Raw genomic sequence first — 17,225 nt, forward strand, 5'->3', positions numbered from 1 at the left:
TGAGCTCGACTCGGGCGCCAGCGTACTCGCTGCCATTGGCGGCCACGCTGTACGCCCCATCGACGACAACATCAACCTACTCGCCACGCGTGACCTCGGCCGACTTGCCGACGTCCTCGGTGTTCGCGCTGCCGGCCACGACGCCGACGAGGCAACTCACTACCGCCGCGATATCGGGCTTGAGTGCGCGACTTCGACCTGCGACGAGTTCGCTAAGCGCGAAGCGGAGGAGATCCTTGCGATGCATGCGCGTGGCCTTGGCTTCTTCGTCGAGGAGTGAATGCAGGAGAAGTCACATGTAGCATAGGTCGTTGGGCGCTGAGTAAGCGATTCCAGAATAGTGATCGATAAAAGCACATTTTGCGAATGTACAGGAGCGTCACTGAAGAGACGATCTACATTCATAAATTCCAGCACGCTCACGCGCTTACCAGGAAAGCTCGGATGCGATGAGCTCATCTAGCGTGCGAGATAGCCGCATGGGGTCTGGATTCATCAAAGGGATGAGAGATAAGCGTGCACGGCTCATAAGCAAGCAAGTCCGCGTATGCTTGATTCCAGGTATATGCAACCGGACCATACCCCCCTTTGCCCACTGTACGCCGCAAGAGATGCGGCAAGAAGGGACAACGATGTTAGCTAGTTGAAAGAGATTCTACCGCTTACTTAGTCTCATCGGAGGCTCCGGCTCATGTGGTGCCATCATTGTCATACCAAACGCACCGCTTGACCTTAGAGAGCTCCCATTCTCCGAATCTTGGCGCCCTTGATGTGAGAATCGATTTTGGCACTCGGCCTGTTCCCCAGCAAGGATACAACATGTTGATTTCTGCACTACAGCTGCCTCCTCCTGCTTCCTTTACTGTAATGCACTCCAAGCGCTCCTGCCTTCCGAATTTCGGAGTCACAATATCATCGAGGGAACCAAAACAACGATTAAGCCGAGACGCGGCAAGAACAGAAGGTGATGACGCGGTGCGGGACTGAGACAGCGCCACGCGCATGATGTTTCATGCGGTGCGCCGCTGTACTAAGCAACCTTCCCCGTATGTATGTATACAGTATGTCAGTGACGCTCGCCTCCAGCGAGTCCTTTGGGCTTCCGGCCCATGACGCGGGATAAATTTGCCACTGCACCAACCAGGACCAGATTCGAGAAGTGAGAGAAGAATGAACGACGGGCATGCCGAACGCAGAGGCACGAGGGTGGAGGGGCAAGCGTATCTGTCTTCAGTGTGGCGTGTGGCCCCTTGAAGCATAGTCTGTCAGACACCCACATTTGCTTCCTTATATACTCAGCGTTGAGTATGAACACTTACGAGGTTTGACCGGGTTCCCCCTTTCTACCTCTACACCTCAATTCCCGCCTTCACCATCCACGCCGGTCGTGTCAGCTTTCTCCAACCCCCTTGTGCGCTGGCCGCACAACTTTCTCTTATCATTTTATACAACCCGAGCAAAACGTCTCAAAATGCAGATTCTTCCATTCCTCACCTTCACCGCTGTGGCGCTACAGGTCGTCAGCGCCGACCCGATATTGCTCAACCAGCGGGATGTTGGACGACTTGATTCATTCGATCAAGATGCCATTTCACTTCGCCGAGCGTACTTTGACCAAGAAATTCAAGGGGTCCTCAATCGACGAGCCCCAAGCCTACTTCCGGCGCCTAGGCCAGCCCCTTCTGCAGGATCCAAGCCGGCAGCGCCTGCTGACACGGCGAAGACGACTCCGAACACCAACCCTAGCCCCAAGCCTGATGCACCGAAGACGACTCCGAACACCAACCCTAACCCCAAGCCTGATGCACCGAGGACGACTACGAACACTAGCTCTAGTACCAAGATTGGAGTCGACAAGTCTGAGAACAACAGTGGCAGCGCTAAAGGAAACCAGGGTACGATCTCCAACAGCATGAACAACGTCAAGGAAAAGGACACGTGTTCAATCTACATCGGTTCTCGCGATTTGACACACGTCTTCGACCCCGAAGGCGAGTTCCAGAAGAGGGAGTCCCCAAACCCTTCGACACTTAAATGGACCCCCGCAAAGACTACGACCAACTCCCAAGGAGAGACGTTCTACCGCAGCAATTGCTACTGCGGCTGCAAGCGCGCGTTGACCGACATTATTGGCACCCAAGCCCCGCTTGCCGTTCGGGGAGTACAAATTGCTGACATTCACGCCCGTGCGATGATCGCTCAGCTTGAGAGCGGCTGCTCTATCGTCGGCGAGGGCCCTAGCGACACCAAAAGGTGGAAGGGCGCCTGTGATACGTCCACCCTGGGCGGCCAGCCTGTCAAATCGGTTCTTCAAGCAGCTTCTGCCAAGCGAGCGGTTGCCACTAAGGCCGAGTTGCAGCCGGGTTGCTCCATCGTCACCAATGCCGCCACCGGCAAGCATCAGTGGACAGGCAGCTGCGATGCCTCGACACTCGGCGGCAAGCCTATCACGTCTGCTCTACCGGAGGCCGCATAATGCTCGGGACTATTCGGATAAGCACGGAGGCAGATGCATGCGTGAATTGTCAGCATCCCATTTTTAACTGTTTAGCCAACTAATATGTAGGAATACAGGGTGTCACAGGAAGGAATTGATATCTGCGGAGATTCAGCCGATTGCATCGCATCATGATTCCTCGTTCAGATGCGAGTTGGAACATGCTCATGTTGCAGTCTTTTCACTTGACAGCGTCGGTCAAGCTCGACTTGATAGCACTTGCGAGACCAGGACATGCCAAGAGCAGCCAGCACATTGGAGGGCGACCCTCGCCAAACTCGGGCGGGAAATTGCGCAGGAGCGTTCCGGAGCTAATGAGCGACAGCAGCCTCGTCGTGGTGGTCTCATCGAACCCCAATGTTCATTTGCATCAGGACCGTTGATGCAGCATGTGGGAATGCACCTTGTTGCGGGTTACTACAGGCGTCTGTCATGAGGTGTAGAGAGTTTACACTGTATCGTCATGGAAGACCCAGCGCGTGTCCTTTGGTGAGATCGGGCTGTGCTTGGTATATTTCTCGTTGTCCGGCGGTCGCTCCTTTCTCTGTGCTCATTGACAATCAAAGCAGGAGAGAGTATCAACTCATCTGTCAATTGTTCCGTTGTAAAGTCCATGTCATTCGCCTCACCTTACACGATGCCAGCATGCTTTGAAGCGTCAAGAGAACGGATGAGACACTCAGCACAGGCGACCAGTCGTTCGCAAGGATACTGGCGCAGATGTGCCCGTTGCTGTAACTGAAGAGTTAAATCAAAGGAGGGGCAATCAATTGAGCTTTCAATACTTAGGCTGCACCTGCACTAGGCTAGACTCACACATGTGGATGCTATTTGTGGCGGCCATAATGATTGGAGTAAATGCGAGTTGTAAGATTGTATCATCCTAGTGCAGCATACAGCACAAGCTCACCTCTGGAGCCTTGAGGGTGTCATTGGTCACAAAGACGACCTCGGGGGCTTCCCACGGATACCGGTTTGAGAATCTGAAGCGCAGTCGAAACTTCTCGTTTTCAAATACGGACCGACCGAGCACGCTCAGCTCGAACAGCCATTCCTCTAGATTATCGGCTGATATGAGCGTGGTGCCCGCGGGAGGCCCGTTGCGTTGCAGCTCTTTCACCCGGTCGAGTGACACGAGCGCGATGCGGATATGAGCTTGCGATTATGCCTGTTCGTGGAACCTAAAGGAATACGTACCCACAAGCTCCTTTGCCAATCTTTTGGATCCCGGGTTCGACATGGCGAAAGCATCAAACTGGCTACCCGTTCACACTTGAGTCTGGCGTGCAGATAGTCAGGGCCGCGTTCATTCAGATCAGGCATGCAGTTCTTAGCGGGTCCTCTACTTGTGATAGCAGTGCTGATACAATTACCGCATACACCTGTCCTAGTGAATAAAGCCCGAAGTGCTGGCTCCTACATTCTGTGCAAGGTTCGGCATTAGCTGTTGCGGACAAAGGTCGTCTGGTCCATCATTAGTAGATAGACAAGTGGCCACTGCAATCAAGTCCCGTTGTGCTCGGTGCTCACACAGAGAGGCGCAGTGCCTGCATTCCCACCGTCTGCGGCTTGACAAAAAGAAAACTAAGGCAAGCAGACCCTGGCGTCCAGGTGTGTCATCTGAGATGGCGATTGGGACATCCGACGGACTGTTACTTGACAGATGCATTTCTAGAGTGGCTAATTGGCAATCCAAACAAGCCAGACAAGCGGATGGATGGTCGTCGCAGATGTCTGCAAGCGACGTGCAATAAAGTCGATGCAAATCTGGGCATGCTAGAGCATTTGAACCGAGATGCGGTCCGTGCAGCACAGCGTAACACTATCGCCGTCACTGAACAAGTGTCTTCGCCGCGATGTAACGCAGTCTTGGATTGAGGTAATCTACAATAAAATGAGATGGAAGCGCACGCCCAATAGGTGTACGTGGTGATGCTTTGTTCGTGGGCTCTGAATATCCAAGGGGAACCTTCATAGCGCATGTGGACCGCTAAAGAATGCGTCCTGTCAGCACCGCCCATCATTCAGCGTCGGCACTGCTTGCGGCCCACTTGGTTTGCCTCTCATGAGGTTCGCGACGTTAAGATGCTCGCCCAGCCTGTTTTTGAGCGAAAGAGAAAGCATATCGATGAGCTCTGCTGGTCTGCAACGCTGAGCTTTGGAAGCTATGCGGCAACGTATGCACTTACCCGGTTCATAATCATCATCGCTGGCGTCCAGCTCTGCAGCGCTCATCATGCGTCCCACTGGAGGTCGGTTGAGCTTCTGGCTCTTACTCCGCGCTGGTGTATTGGACGCTGAACTGGCTGACTGAGGCGTATCGCTGCTAGCTTTGCCTCTGCCTTGTCGATCTGCAGCGCCATTGTGCTGCTGATGCTGTTGCAGCTCGATGCCATTGCTTTTGGGTGTCGAGCCGTGGTTGTGGTGGAGCAGCGTGACGGCCGAGTCCGAGGCGGATACGGGCACCGCATGAGTCGTGCCTAATCGCAAACTGAATAAGGACGACACTTCGTCTGCGTATCCGGCGGACGACGGCACAGAGACCATGGTGAACTCATCGTCGTCCATGCCATCCCCCTCGTAACTTGCATCAGCTCGGCGAGCACCATCATTCTCATCCTCGTCCGCATCCGGATACAACGGTGCATCTGCGATGTTGCTCTGCATCGCAGCATGTTTCCCAGCACGGTCGGCTGCCCAGCGACCTTGGCCTAGCTGGCGCTGCCTCGACGGCATGCCCGATCCGCCACTCGAAGGAACAGCAGCACCCGCTGAGCTGGGGGTCTCGGCGCTCTCAGCCGAGTACTCGCTCGATGCGGATGAGGCATCGGCTTGCTGCAACTGCTCGTCCTGACCGGTGCCAATTGCTGATGCATGTCGCCGAACAGCTTTCGCTTCATGCTTCGACGGCACCGCATCCGCGTTACTCCCAATGAAGCCAAAGACGTCTTCTGAATGTACTGTCCGACTGGTCGACGGCCCATGCGCAGGGCAGTCTATCGAGTCGATCATACTATCCACTCGCGCCTGTAGCTGCCGTAGCTTCTCCGGGGTTGAACCCTGCACGCCGACATCGATGAGCGGATCACGCAGGCTGCGATCCGCGTCATCCTCCCGCCCGCCATCGTCACCGAGAACGCCTTGGAGAGCGCTGGCATCGGCCGGCCGAGCACCGCGTATCTCGGATGAAGGGGAGAGCCGCACGCCATTATTTGCCGGTCTGCGCGGCGTCTCAAGTGGCACTGCAGGCAGAGTTGGGAACTAGGCGCATGTAAAGGCCATCGGGTAGGAAGTAAAGTGTGGATAAATGCTTGTGTGAGCTTCTCGAACTGCCGGTTGATCATTGCTTTCGCCGTGAATCAGTGACTCACCTTGACATCCCCCTTCTCAAACGAAGGACCACCGGTATCCGCTGACCGCGCTCGATCTCTAGCGATGGCGTCCACATTCACCTCGGCATCTGGAGTCTTAGGGAAGCTTGGCACGACGTCTCGCATGCCTTTGAGGCTATCGAGTCCACCTGAGCCAGGGCTTACGTCTCGCGCATCAACATGCGCAGCATCTCCCTTTGCACCAGCAGCAGAGCCAGTACTAGCTTCTTCCACTAAGGCAACTGCCCCTAACTCCAGCCTTTGCTGACGGTGTTGCGCCTGCGCTTCTCGCTGCTGGCGGTAGTACCGCGCCGTCTCTGTCTCCGCTTCGTTGTCCAGCTCGGCGAATGCATCGGCGCCGCCGCCCAAGATCTTCGGCGCGGATGCGAACGGTGACGTGCCGTATTTATTCAAGGAAGGAGGCGTGGGCGGCAGTGCTGGATGCACCTGCTGTGGGGCGGGCGCTGGGAACGGCGCACCTACATTGGCAGGCCCGGGAGCAAACGTTCAGCGGATGTGACTCAAGAAATAAATGGAGGGAACTCACCTCCTCGACCAGTGGGCATGGTCTTTACGCCCCATATGCCTCCAGTTAACTGCGGTCTCATCTCGCCCTCTCTGCCATGCGATGCGCCGGACCCTCCAATCTGGAGCCAGCTGCCGCCGGTCAGCTGCGGCCGGAGCGTCTCGCCCCAGTTGCCGGTTCCCATGCCGCCAGCGCCAAGGCTGCCGGGGAAATTGAGCCGCTTGGAGCTCTTGAGCACGTCGGGATTTGGAGCGGGCGCGCCGAATGACGAGCGCGGGATCAGTGGCGCCTCAGTCGCGGCAGTCGCTTGGAAGCGAGCGATGCGGTCACGCACAGCATTCGGGCCGCCACTACTGCCACCGCCGGATACTGACGCGGAGATGGAGCGTGCAACAGTAGCCGCACGCGGTGAGGTGAACGATGAGTCTCCATTTATGGAGGCGCTGCTACCCCCCAGTGCGCTCGGCAGTCGTGGTGAGGAATCCGGTGTGATGTTTGCTCGTTGTAGAGCCGCTATGCGCTCGGACAGGGAAGCACCCGCGGCGGCGGTGGTACTGGCCGCTCCTGTTGGGCGGTTGCTGGTGCTGCCAGCAGGTTCATTTCGCTTTGTCGGTGAGCCGAGGCTATTCGAAACGGTGCTGCTGCTGCCAATGTCACTCCTGGTGAACATCAAGTCAGGGCATCAGAAGTGTTGCGGAAAGGTTCGGCGATGAAGGTAGCTCGCTATGCAGGACCACTCACATGATGATCCATGCGTGCGTCTCATATATCAATGAAGTGTTCCGAATGCCGTGTGTAGTATGCAGTTGCGGGTATGCAGCGTGCTCCTTGTTTTATTGGGAGGGTGGTCGTTGGCAGGCTCCCGCAGTGCAGACTGCAAGTGGGAGAGAAGCAAACAGACTGCCTTTTGCGAGGCTGAACCTTTGACAAATGCACCACTGTATTCCATGTGCCCACCATAAACCCTGGGGTTTCTGTCGTAAGCGAGATCCCTGGGTCGCCTTTTTCGAAGGGCACACCCGACGGGGGCTGGGGATCGTCCACTGCTGCTAGACAGCGCGCGTGTTCGGCGATGGAGAGTCTCCTCTGTGCTACTTGGTGTTGGTCTGGGGGCGAGGCGAGTGCGGTGACCAGATGATGAGACAATACACTTCGCACCTTGCTGTATGCACAAGCATATAGCTCCACCGCCGGCAAGAAGATGACGAATCGTGCCCTTTTTGGAGGAATCCAGCTGAGACGACTGGGCGGTGTCGACCGGCTCGGATGAAGCAACCCAAGCGTCACTTGGCAAGCGCGCACCACAAAGCTCTCCCTCTCCCTTCCTCTTTCTCTTTCTGTCCCTGCCATGCTATATAGTAGTAATCCGCTGGACTGCGCCAGGAAGTCTCGTGCGTACCTCTCCAGACCGCGGTCCAGTGCCCCCGTGCACCCCACCCCCACTGCCCACCCTCGCCCCCCATCACGTGACTTAGCTTTTTGCCTGTCTCTCTGCAACACAGCCTCGAGATCGTATGTAGCATCGCATTGGGTTGGACAGCCGCTTCGAGCGAAACCTCTCGCCGGCCTGCGACCCTGTTTCAGGGTCACATTCACATGCGCACACGCCGCACGCTTCGCCAGCCCATCGCCACGTAGCACATGACCCTGTCGCCGCCAACGGCACACACTCACCGCAGCACGGCCCTCTTCGTCTTTGTCGCCGCCATCACCGCCATAGGTGCCGCCGCTGTCCTTGCTGTGCGAGGCGGTGTGCCGCTCCTCCCTTTCTCCTGCTTGCCGTTTTTCCCGGCCTTATCGCTCGGAACGAGCCAATTAACACACACTACTGTCCCCACTCTCGAGAAAAGGCCTTTTCCCTCCGACACCTCCGCGAACACCATGGCCGCGGCCGCGCCTTTGCTCAAAACGCTCGTCGTGCCCCCTGCGTCGGGCGCAGCACCGACGGCAAGCGTCATCTTTGCCCACGGTGCGCATTCCAGGCCGGAGACATCTCCGCGGTAGCATTCGATGAAATACAACCATTTGAACCACCATGAAATGATGATTGACACAACTTTTCTCCAATCGCACAAATACAGGCTTGGGCGACTCGGGCGCAGGCTGGATCGATGTGGCACGCATGCTGTCCGAACGTCCGCGCCTCCGTCACGTCCGCTTCGTCCTGCCCAATGCACCCGTCCAGCCCGTCACACTCAACATGGGCATGAAGATGCCGTCATGGGTGCGTTCATGCTCGAAGTAGAACCGAAGAGATGAAAGACTGTGAAGCGTCTGACTTTCCATGCTGTACACCGCGCTGCACTTTTGTTGCCGGGTCCATCCTTCTGACGATAGTTTGATAGTAGGTCTTCAGCGAGCTGTGCGCGAAACTCGTAACCAAATTGCGCAGCGATGGAGATGCCGGCAGTCGATCTGACACCTCTGTGTCCTACCTCGCTCATGAACAGTCACCTCCCTGGAAGACGTGAGCCACGCGGAAGACGAAGCGGGGCTCCTCAGGTCAAGCGAAGCGATCAAGGCACTCGTGCACGCTGAGCATGCATCTTCGCCTTCGTCCATACCGTATGAGCGCATCGTCGTCGGCGGATTCTCGCAGGGCGGCGCAATCTCCTACCTGGCGGGCCTCTCGTCGTACGCGCAGGAGAAGCGGCCCCTGGCGGGCATCATGGCGCTGAGCACGTGGTGCCCGCTTCGCAAGCATGTGTCCGCCTGGTTCCAAGCGCACGAGAAGCAAGCAGAAGCAGCAGCAGCACAGTCTGCTCCGCTACCAGTCTTCATAGCGCACGGCACCGCCGACCCAGTCGTGCGTTTCTCGTTCGGCGAGCGCAGCGCCGAGCTCCTAAAGGAAGGCCTCGGCCTTGGCGGCTTCCGCCAGATCAGCGATGGCGCGCACAAGGGCCAGCACACCGGCGTTAAGTTCGAGAAATACAGAGGCATGCCCCACTCGGCTTGCCCTGAGGAGATCGAGCATATGGGCCTTTGGCTGGAGAATGTCATTGCAGAGTAGCCCTGATTGGACAGTGAAGAAATGGCACGAGAAATGCAATTCAGGAGCAGCCGCCCTCTCGCACTGTTGAAACGCGAACAGCCCTTCGAATGCACATTCTTGTCTTTCATCCTCTTGAGACTCGGACATCAACATATAGCGTGGCGCGTATGTTACATTTTTCCTTTTCTTTCGGAATGGCGTGCTGCAGGGAAAAGGCAGAGATACATGCTGCTCCCGTCTAGATTGATGCGATCAAACGGCATAGAGAAAGCATATGCTTGTCCTCTGGAAGCTGGCTCGCTCACTCGTACAAACGGAACAAAAGCGCCGCCGAATCAATGAGCGGAACAATTCCTGTTGTTGACCTTGGCATTCTGCCCCTGCATGACCTTGGTCGCCTCGCTCATCGCCGCGTTGGGTTAATGATGTTGCTCGCGGCGGATAAAACGGCCTTTAGGCCTGCAGCGGTGATGTCGACGTCGATGCCGACGCCCCAGAAGCCAGTCGCCTTCCTGGCGCCGACGCGCTCGCTCTCGTCTGCGTCGACGAGCTCGACGTATGAGGCTGCTTGCGCCTTGGTCTTGCTGCCGCTGCGCTTGGTGTCGACAGCGGCAGCGCTGGGGATGGCGGCGCTGACACTGCTTACGGACGCGCCGCCGGCGATGAGCGAGGCTCGGTCGATGACATGCTCGCTGTACTCGCGCACGTTGGCCTGCACGCCGAATGCCTTCTCGAGCGCGTCGAGCAGCGCCGAGATGGCGCCGTTGCCGCTGCCGCGGAGCTTGTGCACCTGGCCGCCCTCGGCAATGTCGCCCTCGAACGTCAGCAGGCGCGGCGTCTCAGCGCCGGTACCAGCTGCGGAGAGCTCCTCGAGCATCGACGCGCTCAGGTCTGCCGGGAGCGCCTTAGCGGCGGAGAGCGTGAAGCTTCGCAGCGCAAAGCGCCCTTCATTCTTTCCCAGCTCCAACGACGGCAGGTGGTACGTCGTGGTAAAGGCGCGCGTGATATCCTCAGAAGTGATCTCCTTGCCGGTCCGGTCCGCAATCTCTTGGATCACTTGGTAGAATGCGATCTGCATCCGGCGCGGTAAGTCCAGGCCCAGTGCTTGCGCGACAAGGTACGCGACACCGCCCTTGCCAGATTGCGAGTTGACGCGGATGACCGCCTCGTACGTCGCGCCGAGGTCGGCCGGGTCGATTGGTAGGTACGGAATGTCCCATACTGGATCACCTCTTGCCACACCCTCCTGGTGCACCACGAAGCCTTTCTTGATTGCATCCTGATGCGAGCCCGAGAAGGCGGTGAAGACGAGCTCACCGGCGTACGGATGCCGCGGGTGGACGGGGATGTCGTTGCAGCCCGACACGACGTCGACGATCGATTGGACATCGGACATATCCAGCGGGCCTGGTTGGATGCCCTGGCAGTATTGGTTCAGGGCGAGTGTGACAATGTCCACGTTACCCGTCCGCTCGCCATTGCCTAGCAGACACCCTTCAATGCGGTCCCCTCCGGCGAGCAAGCCCATCTCTGCTGCAGCGACTGCGCAGCCGCGGTCGTTGTGTGGATGCAGAGAAACGATGATTTCTTCGCGCTTACTGATGTGCGTGCAAAAGTACTCGATCTGGTCTGCGTAGTGATTTGGGGGGCCGATTTCGACCGTGGCGGGTAGGTTGAAGATGATCTTGTTCTCTTCGCTCGCGAGCCCCCACGCTTTCCGCACCTCCTCGCAGATCTCCACGGCAAAATCCATTTCGGTCTGGGTGAATGTCTCGGGCGAGTACTCGTACTTGAAGTTGGTCCCTCCGTTCTCGGGCTTGCTGTATTCGTCGACCAGCTCGCGGACAATCTTAGTGTGCTTGACGGCGAGGTCGATCGTTTGCTGCTGCGAGTTGCGAAAGACTACATTTCGGAAGAGGGATGAGGTGGCATTATACATGTGCATGATTACATTTTTGGCGCCCTTGATTGACTCGAAGGTCCGTCGGATGAGCTCCTCTCTAAAGGGGGAACGTATTGTAAGGTTTTAGCAGTGCAACCAGCTCAAGGCGGCAGCTTCGGGTTGGTGCTACGCTGACATACCTTGCTGGCGTCAAAACCTGAATGTAGACGTCGTCCGGGATCATATCATGCTCGATGATGTGCCTGACGAAGCCAAAGTCGGTATCGCTGCTGGAGGGGAACGCGACTTCGATCTCTTTGAAGCCGCACTCGACGAGCTTGTTGAAGAAGCGCAGCTTCTGCTCGCCAGACATGGGCTTTACGAGGGCCTGGTTGCCGTCGCGCAGGTCTACACTGGTCCAGATGGGGCTAGTACGTTGCACACGGGTCGGCCATGTCCGGTTGGGCAGGTGGAGCGGGGTGTAGGGCCTGTACTTTTGCCCTGGCTCCATCGGCGGGCCGGCGAGTGCGCACGGCATTTTGGGGGTTGGAGCTGGGACTGGGTTGATGAAGTTGTTTGAACCTCCTTAGCTTGCACCCGTAGCAGGCCTTATAGCTTTGAGTGCTGTACTGCAACGCCTCTCAACTTGCTGCTAGATGGATGTGTGGAAGAAGTTCTGCTGAGGTTCGAAGGATGGATGAAGGATGAAATGGAATGCCATCATCACCACAGTCCTCAGCGCTTAGACGCGGCCACTCGAACAAGTCCGCTCCCGGGGTGAGTCAACGTATTTGTCGCGCGGAAGTCCGGTATTATCATGAAGTGCTCATGGCTGCCCATTAGCAGACGAAGGAGCAACCCTAGTCTCAACCCCTAGAACTATAATAAATAATAAGCGAGAGGCTTTGTCCACACTCACTGAACCTCAATCCATCTCTTCCATCGTCCCGCCTGCGCCTTGTACTCCACACGTTTGCATTCTCGTTGCGAAGCCAAATTCTCTCATCTGCGCCCCACACATAATACATGAGGTTTCGACGAATTGACAGCATCTTTCAGAGGGTCTAGCATAGGCGCGAAGCACCATTCGATCACTTTACCCATCTCAAAACCACAAGTCTACCGAATTCCAACTGTCTTCGTGGTTTCCAACCTTTGAATTGTCTCCTAGTACAGGAGATGGATCATTACCAACGGCATTGTTCAGTTTCAGATTCGCCACTTATGGAGCTTCAACCCTCCATTCAATCTGATTCAGGTATGTTCTCGATCTATAATGCAAACTTGACTCTCATCTAAGCCCTGTCTTCAGCCTTGAAAGGCCACCGGAGTGGCTTCGCCATATGCTTAAGGATTGTGCAGATGACCCATCATGGCAAGTACGAACCGCGCAATTGTGCCTTTCTCGCCGCTTCAAGCAGTTGTGGTCAAAATTCTCCGTCCGGGACGATGAATCAAACAGCCTTCACTCCTCTTTGCAGTGTGATTCACTCAGATTCTGATTTGAAGCATCCCTCAAGATAGATTGGGCCGCATTTGGTCGTCGATTCAAGATTGGAATCCATGACCAACAGCGTCCAGTGCCTCTCGTTGACGTGCTCCTGCAATGTCAATCGTTGGTATGGCGCTGCAAAACCATACCCCCCGCCTTGCAACGAAGGGCACACCCGGTTGAAGCGAACCGTCTGTACCGTTTGACGGTTTCATGAGGTTCGCGTAGACGGAGCTGAGCAATCTTAACACGCCAACCCCCGATCGATACCCTGTACTGGGCAGGCTTTGTCCCAGCGCCCATTGTGGGCCATCAGACATTACAGATACCTCTGCACTTTGCATTTTTGACCAATCGAGAACATTTTTTCGCTAACGTAGTATCACTATAGCACAACAAGCACAACATGGACAAATAATTTTTTACCTGACTCCTCTCTCGATTTAGTGGGTCTTTGCTCACTAATTCGGGGATAAAGACGTAGGCGAGCGCATATTGTTTGTTAATTCCGCACCAATCAGAAGGCAAGATCAAGCAAGGTGCCATGAACATGAATACTGACAATCTGTGTACGCCAAACAACAATTGTTATAAAATGCAGATCAGAAAAATGGAAGTCCCATTTTGGACCAGTACCTGTATGGTGCTTGGGGTGCAGCCCAAAATGTCGAGAGGGTCCAGGCTGAAGCTTAACTCATGATATCATATGGACTTCACGTGTGGTGCGAAACTGGCGGTGATAATGTATTTCCCTGTGTAGTCTGGACTCTCACTCCCCGCGGCGTCAGCTGCAGCTGACAACTTAGTGCACGTAGTCGTATCACCGCGATCTCGTTCTTCGATATGGACGATATGCGCAGACTTCTTGCATTTTCTCATTACTTCATCCCAACGGGAGTGTGCTTGGGTAGCTGTGATTCGTGCCTTAACGTGAGAGGTTATTTGGACGCCGGTTCATGGAGAGCGGCATCAGTCACAAGACAATATTCAGCGTCGCTCAGGCAGCTTCGAGCCATGCCGTTGGCCCCCGAAACCCTTCAATCTGGTGCCTCAATTCAAGGATCCCCTTTATTTTCAGCAATGGCGACCCAGCCCTATTCTAAAATGATCGTACTCACCCAGAAGGAGTAATTAGGCGCGCTTAGGGGGTAAGCACGCGTAAAATTCAACTCTGGGTACACCAGACAAAGTAACAAAATGATTGCGAGTCGTCAACTTAGGCGAACGACGGGAGAAGCGGGAAGATTCAACGGAGATACTACTTGCGACTGACATTTTTTTCGAGGATCTCATTCGCAACCACAGAATGGCTTGAGGGAGAAAATACTGAGCTTCTGTCAGCGTGTTTCTGAAGGTCATGCAAACCCTTTTGAGCTTGGTCCAATGTTTGATTCATAGACGCAATTCCCTCGCTTTCCATAATATTACGCACCGAGCATCGAATCCTCATACCTTTCGACCGGAATTATTATTCACAATGCTCAGTAATTGTATGCAACCTTCGCACAGAGCTCCACTTCGACGATACCAGTCTGCCGTACCAGGAAATGCCTTGTGGGGTGGTTCTGGCTTCTTGGCATGGCCCCATATTAGCAGACCTAGAGTATCCATCGTTTCCCATGAAGACGCACTTGCAACCGTCCTTCCTCGGCAATGCTTGGACACCGGGAACGGAAGCCGTTGTGTTCAAGATACTGTTGAAGTCGTTGTCACGCCTCGCCTCTTCATTGAAGGTTCCTGCTTCTACCGTTCATGCCCCTTTCTATATTCCAAATTATCTTGGTGGTTGGGAGGGCCATTCCGATCTTCGCCAGTGAGTTACTAAAAGATGGCTAGAATTTTTGCAGAGCACAAAGGCATGGCTTCCAGGAGCGTCAATGTAAAGAATAAGGGAATGGTATCTACGTGTAGCTCTTTGTTGCTAAGCCGCAGCCACCTCTTGTTTCCGAAGTTGAGTATCAGATACGCCTCCCACATTAGCATGGTAGATATGGCATCATGTGAACAGGGATGGACAGGCCGATATTCTTGCAACCAAAATCCTCGAAATGCTGCCGCTGGCTTCCAGTTACATGCTATTTCCAGCATGCCGAAGGCACATACGGGGTATACAACTAACATGCGAGTGGGAATGGGAAAAGCACCTCTATCCATGTCGATTCCTCAACCCCACACGCCACCTTTTATGCATCGCTGAACCATTTTCGAAGGAACCAATTTGTAGCATGTCAATCTTTCAAAGTCATGTTGCTCCATACATAGCTCTCGCAGGTCTGGCGAGGGACTAGTTCCGGAAGCCTGACGGACGAAGTGTTGTGCAAAGACTGGTCAAGAGAGTGAATGGAAAGTCGCACACATAGTCATTCAGTAGTCCAGAACAAGATCATCAAAACAGCGTGCTAATTGGGTCGCTCATGAGCGTACATTGATCATTGCGTACATGTATGATGACCGGTGTTTCGTGCATAGTGACTTTTGTCGATCTGCCTCACCACGTCCACCTTCGAAGTTATGTCGGCGGTTCAGGCGGAGAGCAAGCGCGCGGACGCTGTGACGTTGCGGAGCATGGCCTGTTCGCAAGTGCGTTCAATTTCATGTATTTGATTGCGGCAGCTGGAAGCTCCGAAGTTTGAGAACTCTTCTAGTGACGCCTAACACCGCCTTTGGACAGAAGGCTCCTTCGACCTCTTCCTTTTGATCAATTTCAAGTGTATTTGTAGCCCCTGGACCCGGATTTATCACTATAGTCTCCTATCCCCCATTTTCTGCGCGTAAAGAGTCATACATTTGGGGCTTGGACTGTGGCAATGTACTTGGCAAAAGATGGCGCTGACCACATACTGTCTGTCCTCGGGCGGGCGATGACGGGCCAAAAGCTTGGAGCTTGCTGGAGGGAGCCAAAAATTACCCAAATTTTGAGGGTCTCAAGTTCACATCTTGGCTTGCCATGTTTTGGCACACTTGAAAGTTCAGGCTTGAATGTGCTCTTTCATCGCCAGTGCTCACCGTCAAGGAGAAGAAATAGGGAGGAGTATCCATCCTTAACTTTCTTGGACCTCGCTGTTGAGCTTCCACCCTGAAAGGAGGGCACAGAATAACAAGTGGAGTTGCACTTGCATTCAAAGCACTTCTGAGCAGCAATGTAGCATCTTTATATGTACACAAAACGTCTCCGCTCATGAGCTCCCAGTCTCGAGAACTTTAGGCAACACGATGCGCCAAGAGTAAGTTGGAAATTGTAGTCCTACTTATTAAGGCCGTGATAAAGAGTTGGCCACTATAATGCTGCAATGGAAGCGATCACTGTATCCGTCCCATCAGGTAGTTCCACCGTCTCCCTGGTACCTTTCTCAACCTGACCTTCGACGTGCTCATTCGCTATGAGCGCATCTTTCGCTTTGGACACACGTGGGTCTTCACAGGAAGGATGAGGGCCGGGAGTCGCGCGCTTCACAATCTGCAAAGAGTGCAATTCGATGACATCGGCTGCAGATATGGTGCTCCCGGCAGCCAACTGCGATAGAAGCACGGGACCTGCGAAAGATGGAATCACCCTGCGAAGACTTGTACGTTGCCAATTTAACGTTGAGATGGATTGTGCCGGTGACAAAAGAAGTCCAAGTCCATGCATCCATATTGCCTTCATCCTGAAATGGGCTGCGCCAAGGGGAGGTGGAAAGCCCTGTGGCCGGAACTCAGGGCATGGATCTCGACTTTTGAGGTCCCGCTTCCCCTTTGCACAATCTAAGTTTCGGCCTGATCTGTGCTATTCACATGCACGCCTTCTCCACAACATTCTGGTGGGAGGTCTCATACCAAGGGGCAATATACATCTCATGCAGCATTTACTGGTGGTATTGACTGGTATCGTCCAAGCGGGTCGAGAATATTACGCACCAGTATCGGCTGCATTAAACGATAATGGACGAAACAAAGCAGGGATTTTAGACATCAAAATTACGTCAGTAGGGGCGCCATTAGCCCAATGTTCGCGTCTGCGAAGCAAATGGAGGACCGGAAAGCCGAAGGGTTTGCATCTCCTTCAAGGATTTGAGGGCAAAACGACAGACTCTCCTCACCTACGCCCTCCCGTGGAGGCGAATTAGACACTTTAAATAGTATCTGATGCGCAGGAGAGAAATGTGCCCTTTCCTCGCGCTTGTCCTGCACACGCCCGAGCTTGGGTCTTGCCACTGCATTAAGATCCTGTGTCTCGTACACCCAAAGCTGACCAGAACGACCAAAAACCCCTTCCGCCTCCCCAATTATTTTTTCTGGGTTATCGCTGTCCCCCATATATCATCCCCAGACGCCATTGAGTACCGAAAATTCGAGCTGTGAATTCAGGGGCAGAGTAGAGCGTGTTTGGGGCCAACAGCATGGCTGGAAGCTGCCGGAGCAAGGGCAGATTGTAACTTGATGAAGCTAGTGGTCATGCGGCCCCCGCATGATGGTCGTGCTGCAA

At 54.8% G+C, this 17,225-nt stretch overlaps 6 protein-coding genes across 6 annotated transcripts; 3 read left to right on the top strand and 3 right to left on the bottom strand.

Annotated features, from left to right (window-relative positions):
* Positions 1 to 22: 22 nt before the first annotated feature.
* Positions 23 to 280, top strand: K437DRAFT_266108 (uncharacterized protein; the record flags this gene model as incomplete). The annotated part of the gene is made up of 1 exon (XM_013390286.1): positions 23 to 280. A coding segment is annotated over one exon (258 nt), but the record flags the coding sequence as incomplete, so codon positions are not given.
* Positions 281 to 1,108: 828 nt separating this feature from the next.
* On the top strand, positions 1,109 to 2,617 carry K437DRAFT_253512 (uncharacterized protein). The gene has a single exon (XM_013390287.1). It carries the CDS (start codon positions 1,472 to 1,474, stop codon positions 2,474 to 2,476), a length of 1,005 nt encoding a protein of 334 aa, XP_013245741.1. The 5' UTR covers positions 1,109 to 1,471; the 3' UTR covers positions 2,477 to 2,617.
* Positions 2,517 to 3,927, bottom strand: K437DRAFT_253514 (UBC-like protein). The gene is made up of 5 exons (XM_013390288.1): positions 3,695 to 3,927; positions 3,408 to 3,610; positions 3,314 to 3,324; positions 3,127 to 3,235; positions 2,517 to 3,041 (listed from the first exon to the last, which is right to left on the bottom strand). Exons 1-5 carry the CDS (start codon positions 3,735 to 3,737, stop codon positions 2,946 to 2,948), a joined length of 462 nt encoding a protein of 153 aa, XP_013245742.1. The 5' UTR covers positions 3,738 to 3,927; the 3' UTR covers positions 2,517 to 2,945.
* A 436-nt stretch (positions 3,928 to 4,363) lies between these two features.
* Positions 4,364 to 7,407, bottom strand: K437DRAFT_131551 (uncharacterized protein). Its single transcript, XM_013390289.1, has 5 exons — positions 7,136 to 7,407; positions 6,416 to 7,053; positions 5,869 to 6,347; positions 4,687 to 5,758; positions 4,364 to 4,595 (listed from the first exon to the last, which is right to left on the bottom strand). Coding segments are annotated over exons 1-5 (2,226 nt in total). The 5' UTR covers positions 7,138 to 7,407; the 3' UTR covers positions 4,364 to 4,560.
* Positions 7,408 to 7,817: 410 nt separating this feature from the next.
* On the top strand, positions 7,818 to 9,548 carry K437DRAFT_253516 (uncharacterized protein). The gene is made up of 4 exons (XM_013390290.1): positions 7,818 to 8,363; positions 8,476 to 8,618; positions 8,732 to 8,738; positions 8,845 to 9,548. The coding sequence occupies exons 1-4, from the start codon at positions 8,036 to 8,038 to the stop codon at positions 9,402 to 9,404; spliced, it is 1,038 nt and encodes a 345-aa protein (XP_013245744.1). The 5' UTR covers positions 7,818 to 8,035; the 3' UTR covers positions 9,405 to 9,548.
* K437DRAFT_253517 (putative LEU4-2-isopropylmalalate synthase) lies at positions 9,509 to 11,790 on the bottom strand. Its single transcript, XM_013390291.1, has 2 exons — positions 11,469 to 11,790; positions 9,509 to 11,386 (listed from the first exon to the last, which is right to left on the bottom strand). The coding sequence occupies exons 1-2, from the start codon at positions 11,777 to 11,779 to the stop codon at positions 9,790 to 9,792; spliced, it is 1,908 nt and encodes a 635-aa protein (XP_013245745.1). The 5' UTR covers positions 11,780 to 11,790; the 3' UTR covers positions 9,509 to 9,789.
* Between the last annotated feature and the right edge of the window lie 5,435 nt (positions 11,791 to 17,225).

Source organism: Tilletiaria anomala, assembly GCF_000711695.1.
Source record: "Tilletiaria anomala UBC 951 chromosome Unknown K437scaffold_5, whole genome shotgun sequence".
Lineage (NCBI taxonomy): Eukaryota > Fungi > Basidiomycota > Exobasidiomycetes > Georgefischeriales > Tilletiariaceae > Tilletiaria > Tilletiaria anomala.

Bases quoted from the DNA above. Each gene is read 5' to 3' on its own strand.
- K437DRAFT_253512 (XM_013390287.1), top strand. From the start codon at position 1,472: ATGCAGATTCTTCCATTCCTCACCTTCACCGCTGTGGCGCTACAGGTC.
- K437DRAFT_253514 (XM_013390288.1), bottom strand. From the start codon at position 3,737: ATGTCGAACCCGGGATCCAAAAGATTGGCAAAGGAGCTTGTGG. The intron at 3,611-3,694 runs GTACGTATTCCT...ACCGGGTGAAAG, and splicing joins ATTGGCAAAGGAGCTTGTGG to AGCTGCAACGCAACGGGCCT. The intron at 3,042-3,126 runs GTGAGGCGAATG...CAATGAGCACAG, and splicing joins GCATGCTGGCATCGTGTAAG to AGAAAGGAGCGACCGCCGGA.
- K437DRAFT_131551 (XM_013390289.1), bottom strand. The intron at 6,348-6,415 runs GTGAGTTCCCTC...CTGCCAATGTAG, and splicing joins CATGCCCACTGGTCGAGGAG to GTGCGCCGTTCCCAGCGCCC. The intron at 5,759-5,868 runs GTGAGTCACTGA...ACATGCGCCTAG, and splicing joins TTGAGAAGGGGGATGTCAAG to TTCCCAACTCTGCCTGCAGT.
- K437DRAFT_253516 (XM_013390290.1), top strand. From the start codon at position 8,036: ATGACCCTGTCGCCGCCAACGGCACACACTCACCGCAGCACGGCCCTC. The intron at 8,364-8,475 runs GTGCGCATTCCA...GCACAAATACAG, and splicing joins AAGCGTCATCTTTGCCCACG to GCTTGGGCGACTCGGGCGCA.
- K437DRAFT_253517 (XM_013390291.1), bottom strand. From the start codon at position 11,779: ATGGAGCCAGGGCAAAAGTACAGGCCCTACACCCCGCTCCACCTGCCC. The intron at 11,387-11,468 runs GTATGTCAGCGT...TTCCCCCTTTAG, and splicing joins CAGGTTTTGACGCCAGCAAG to AGAGGAGCTCATCCGACGGA.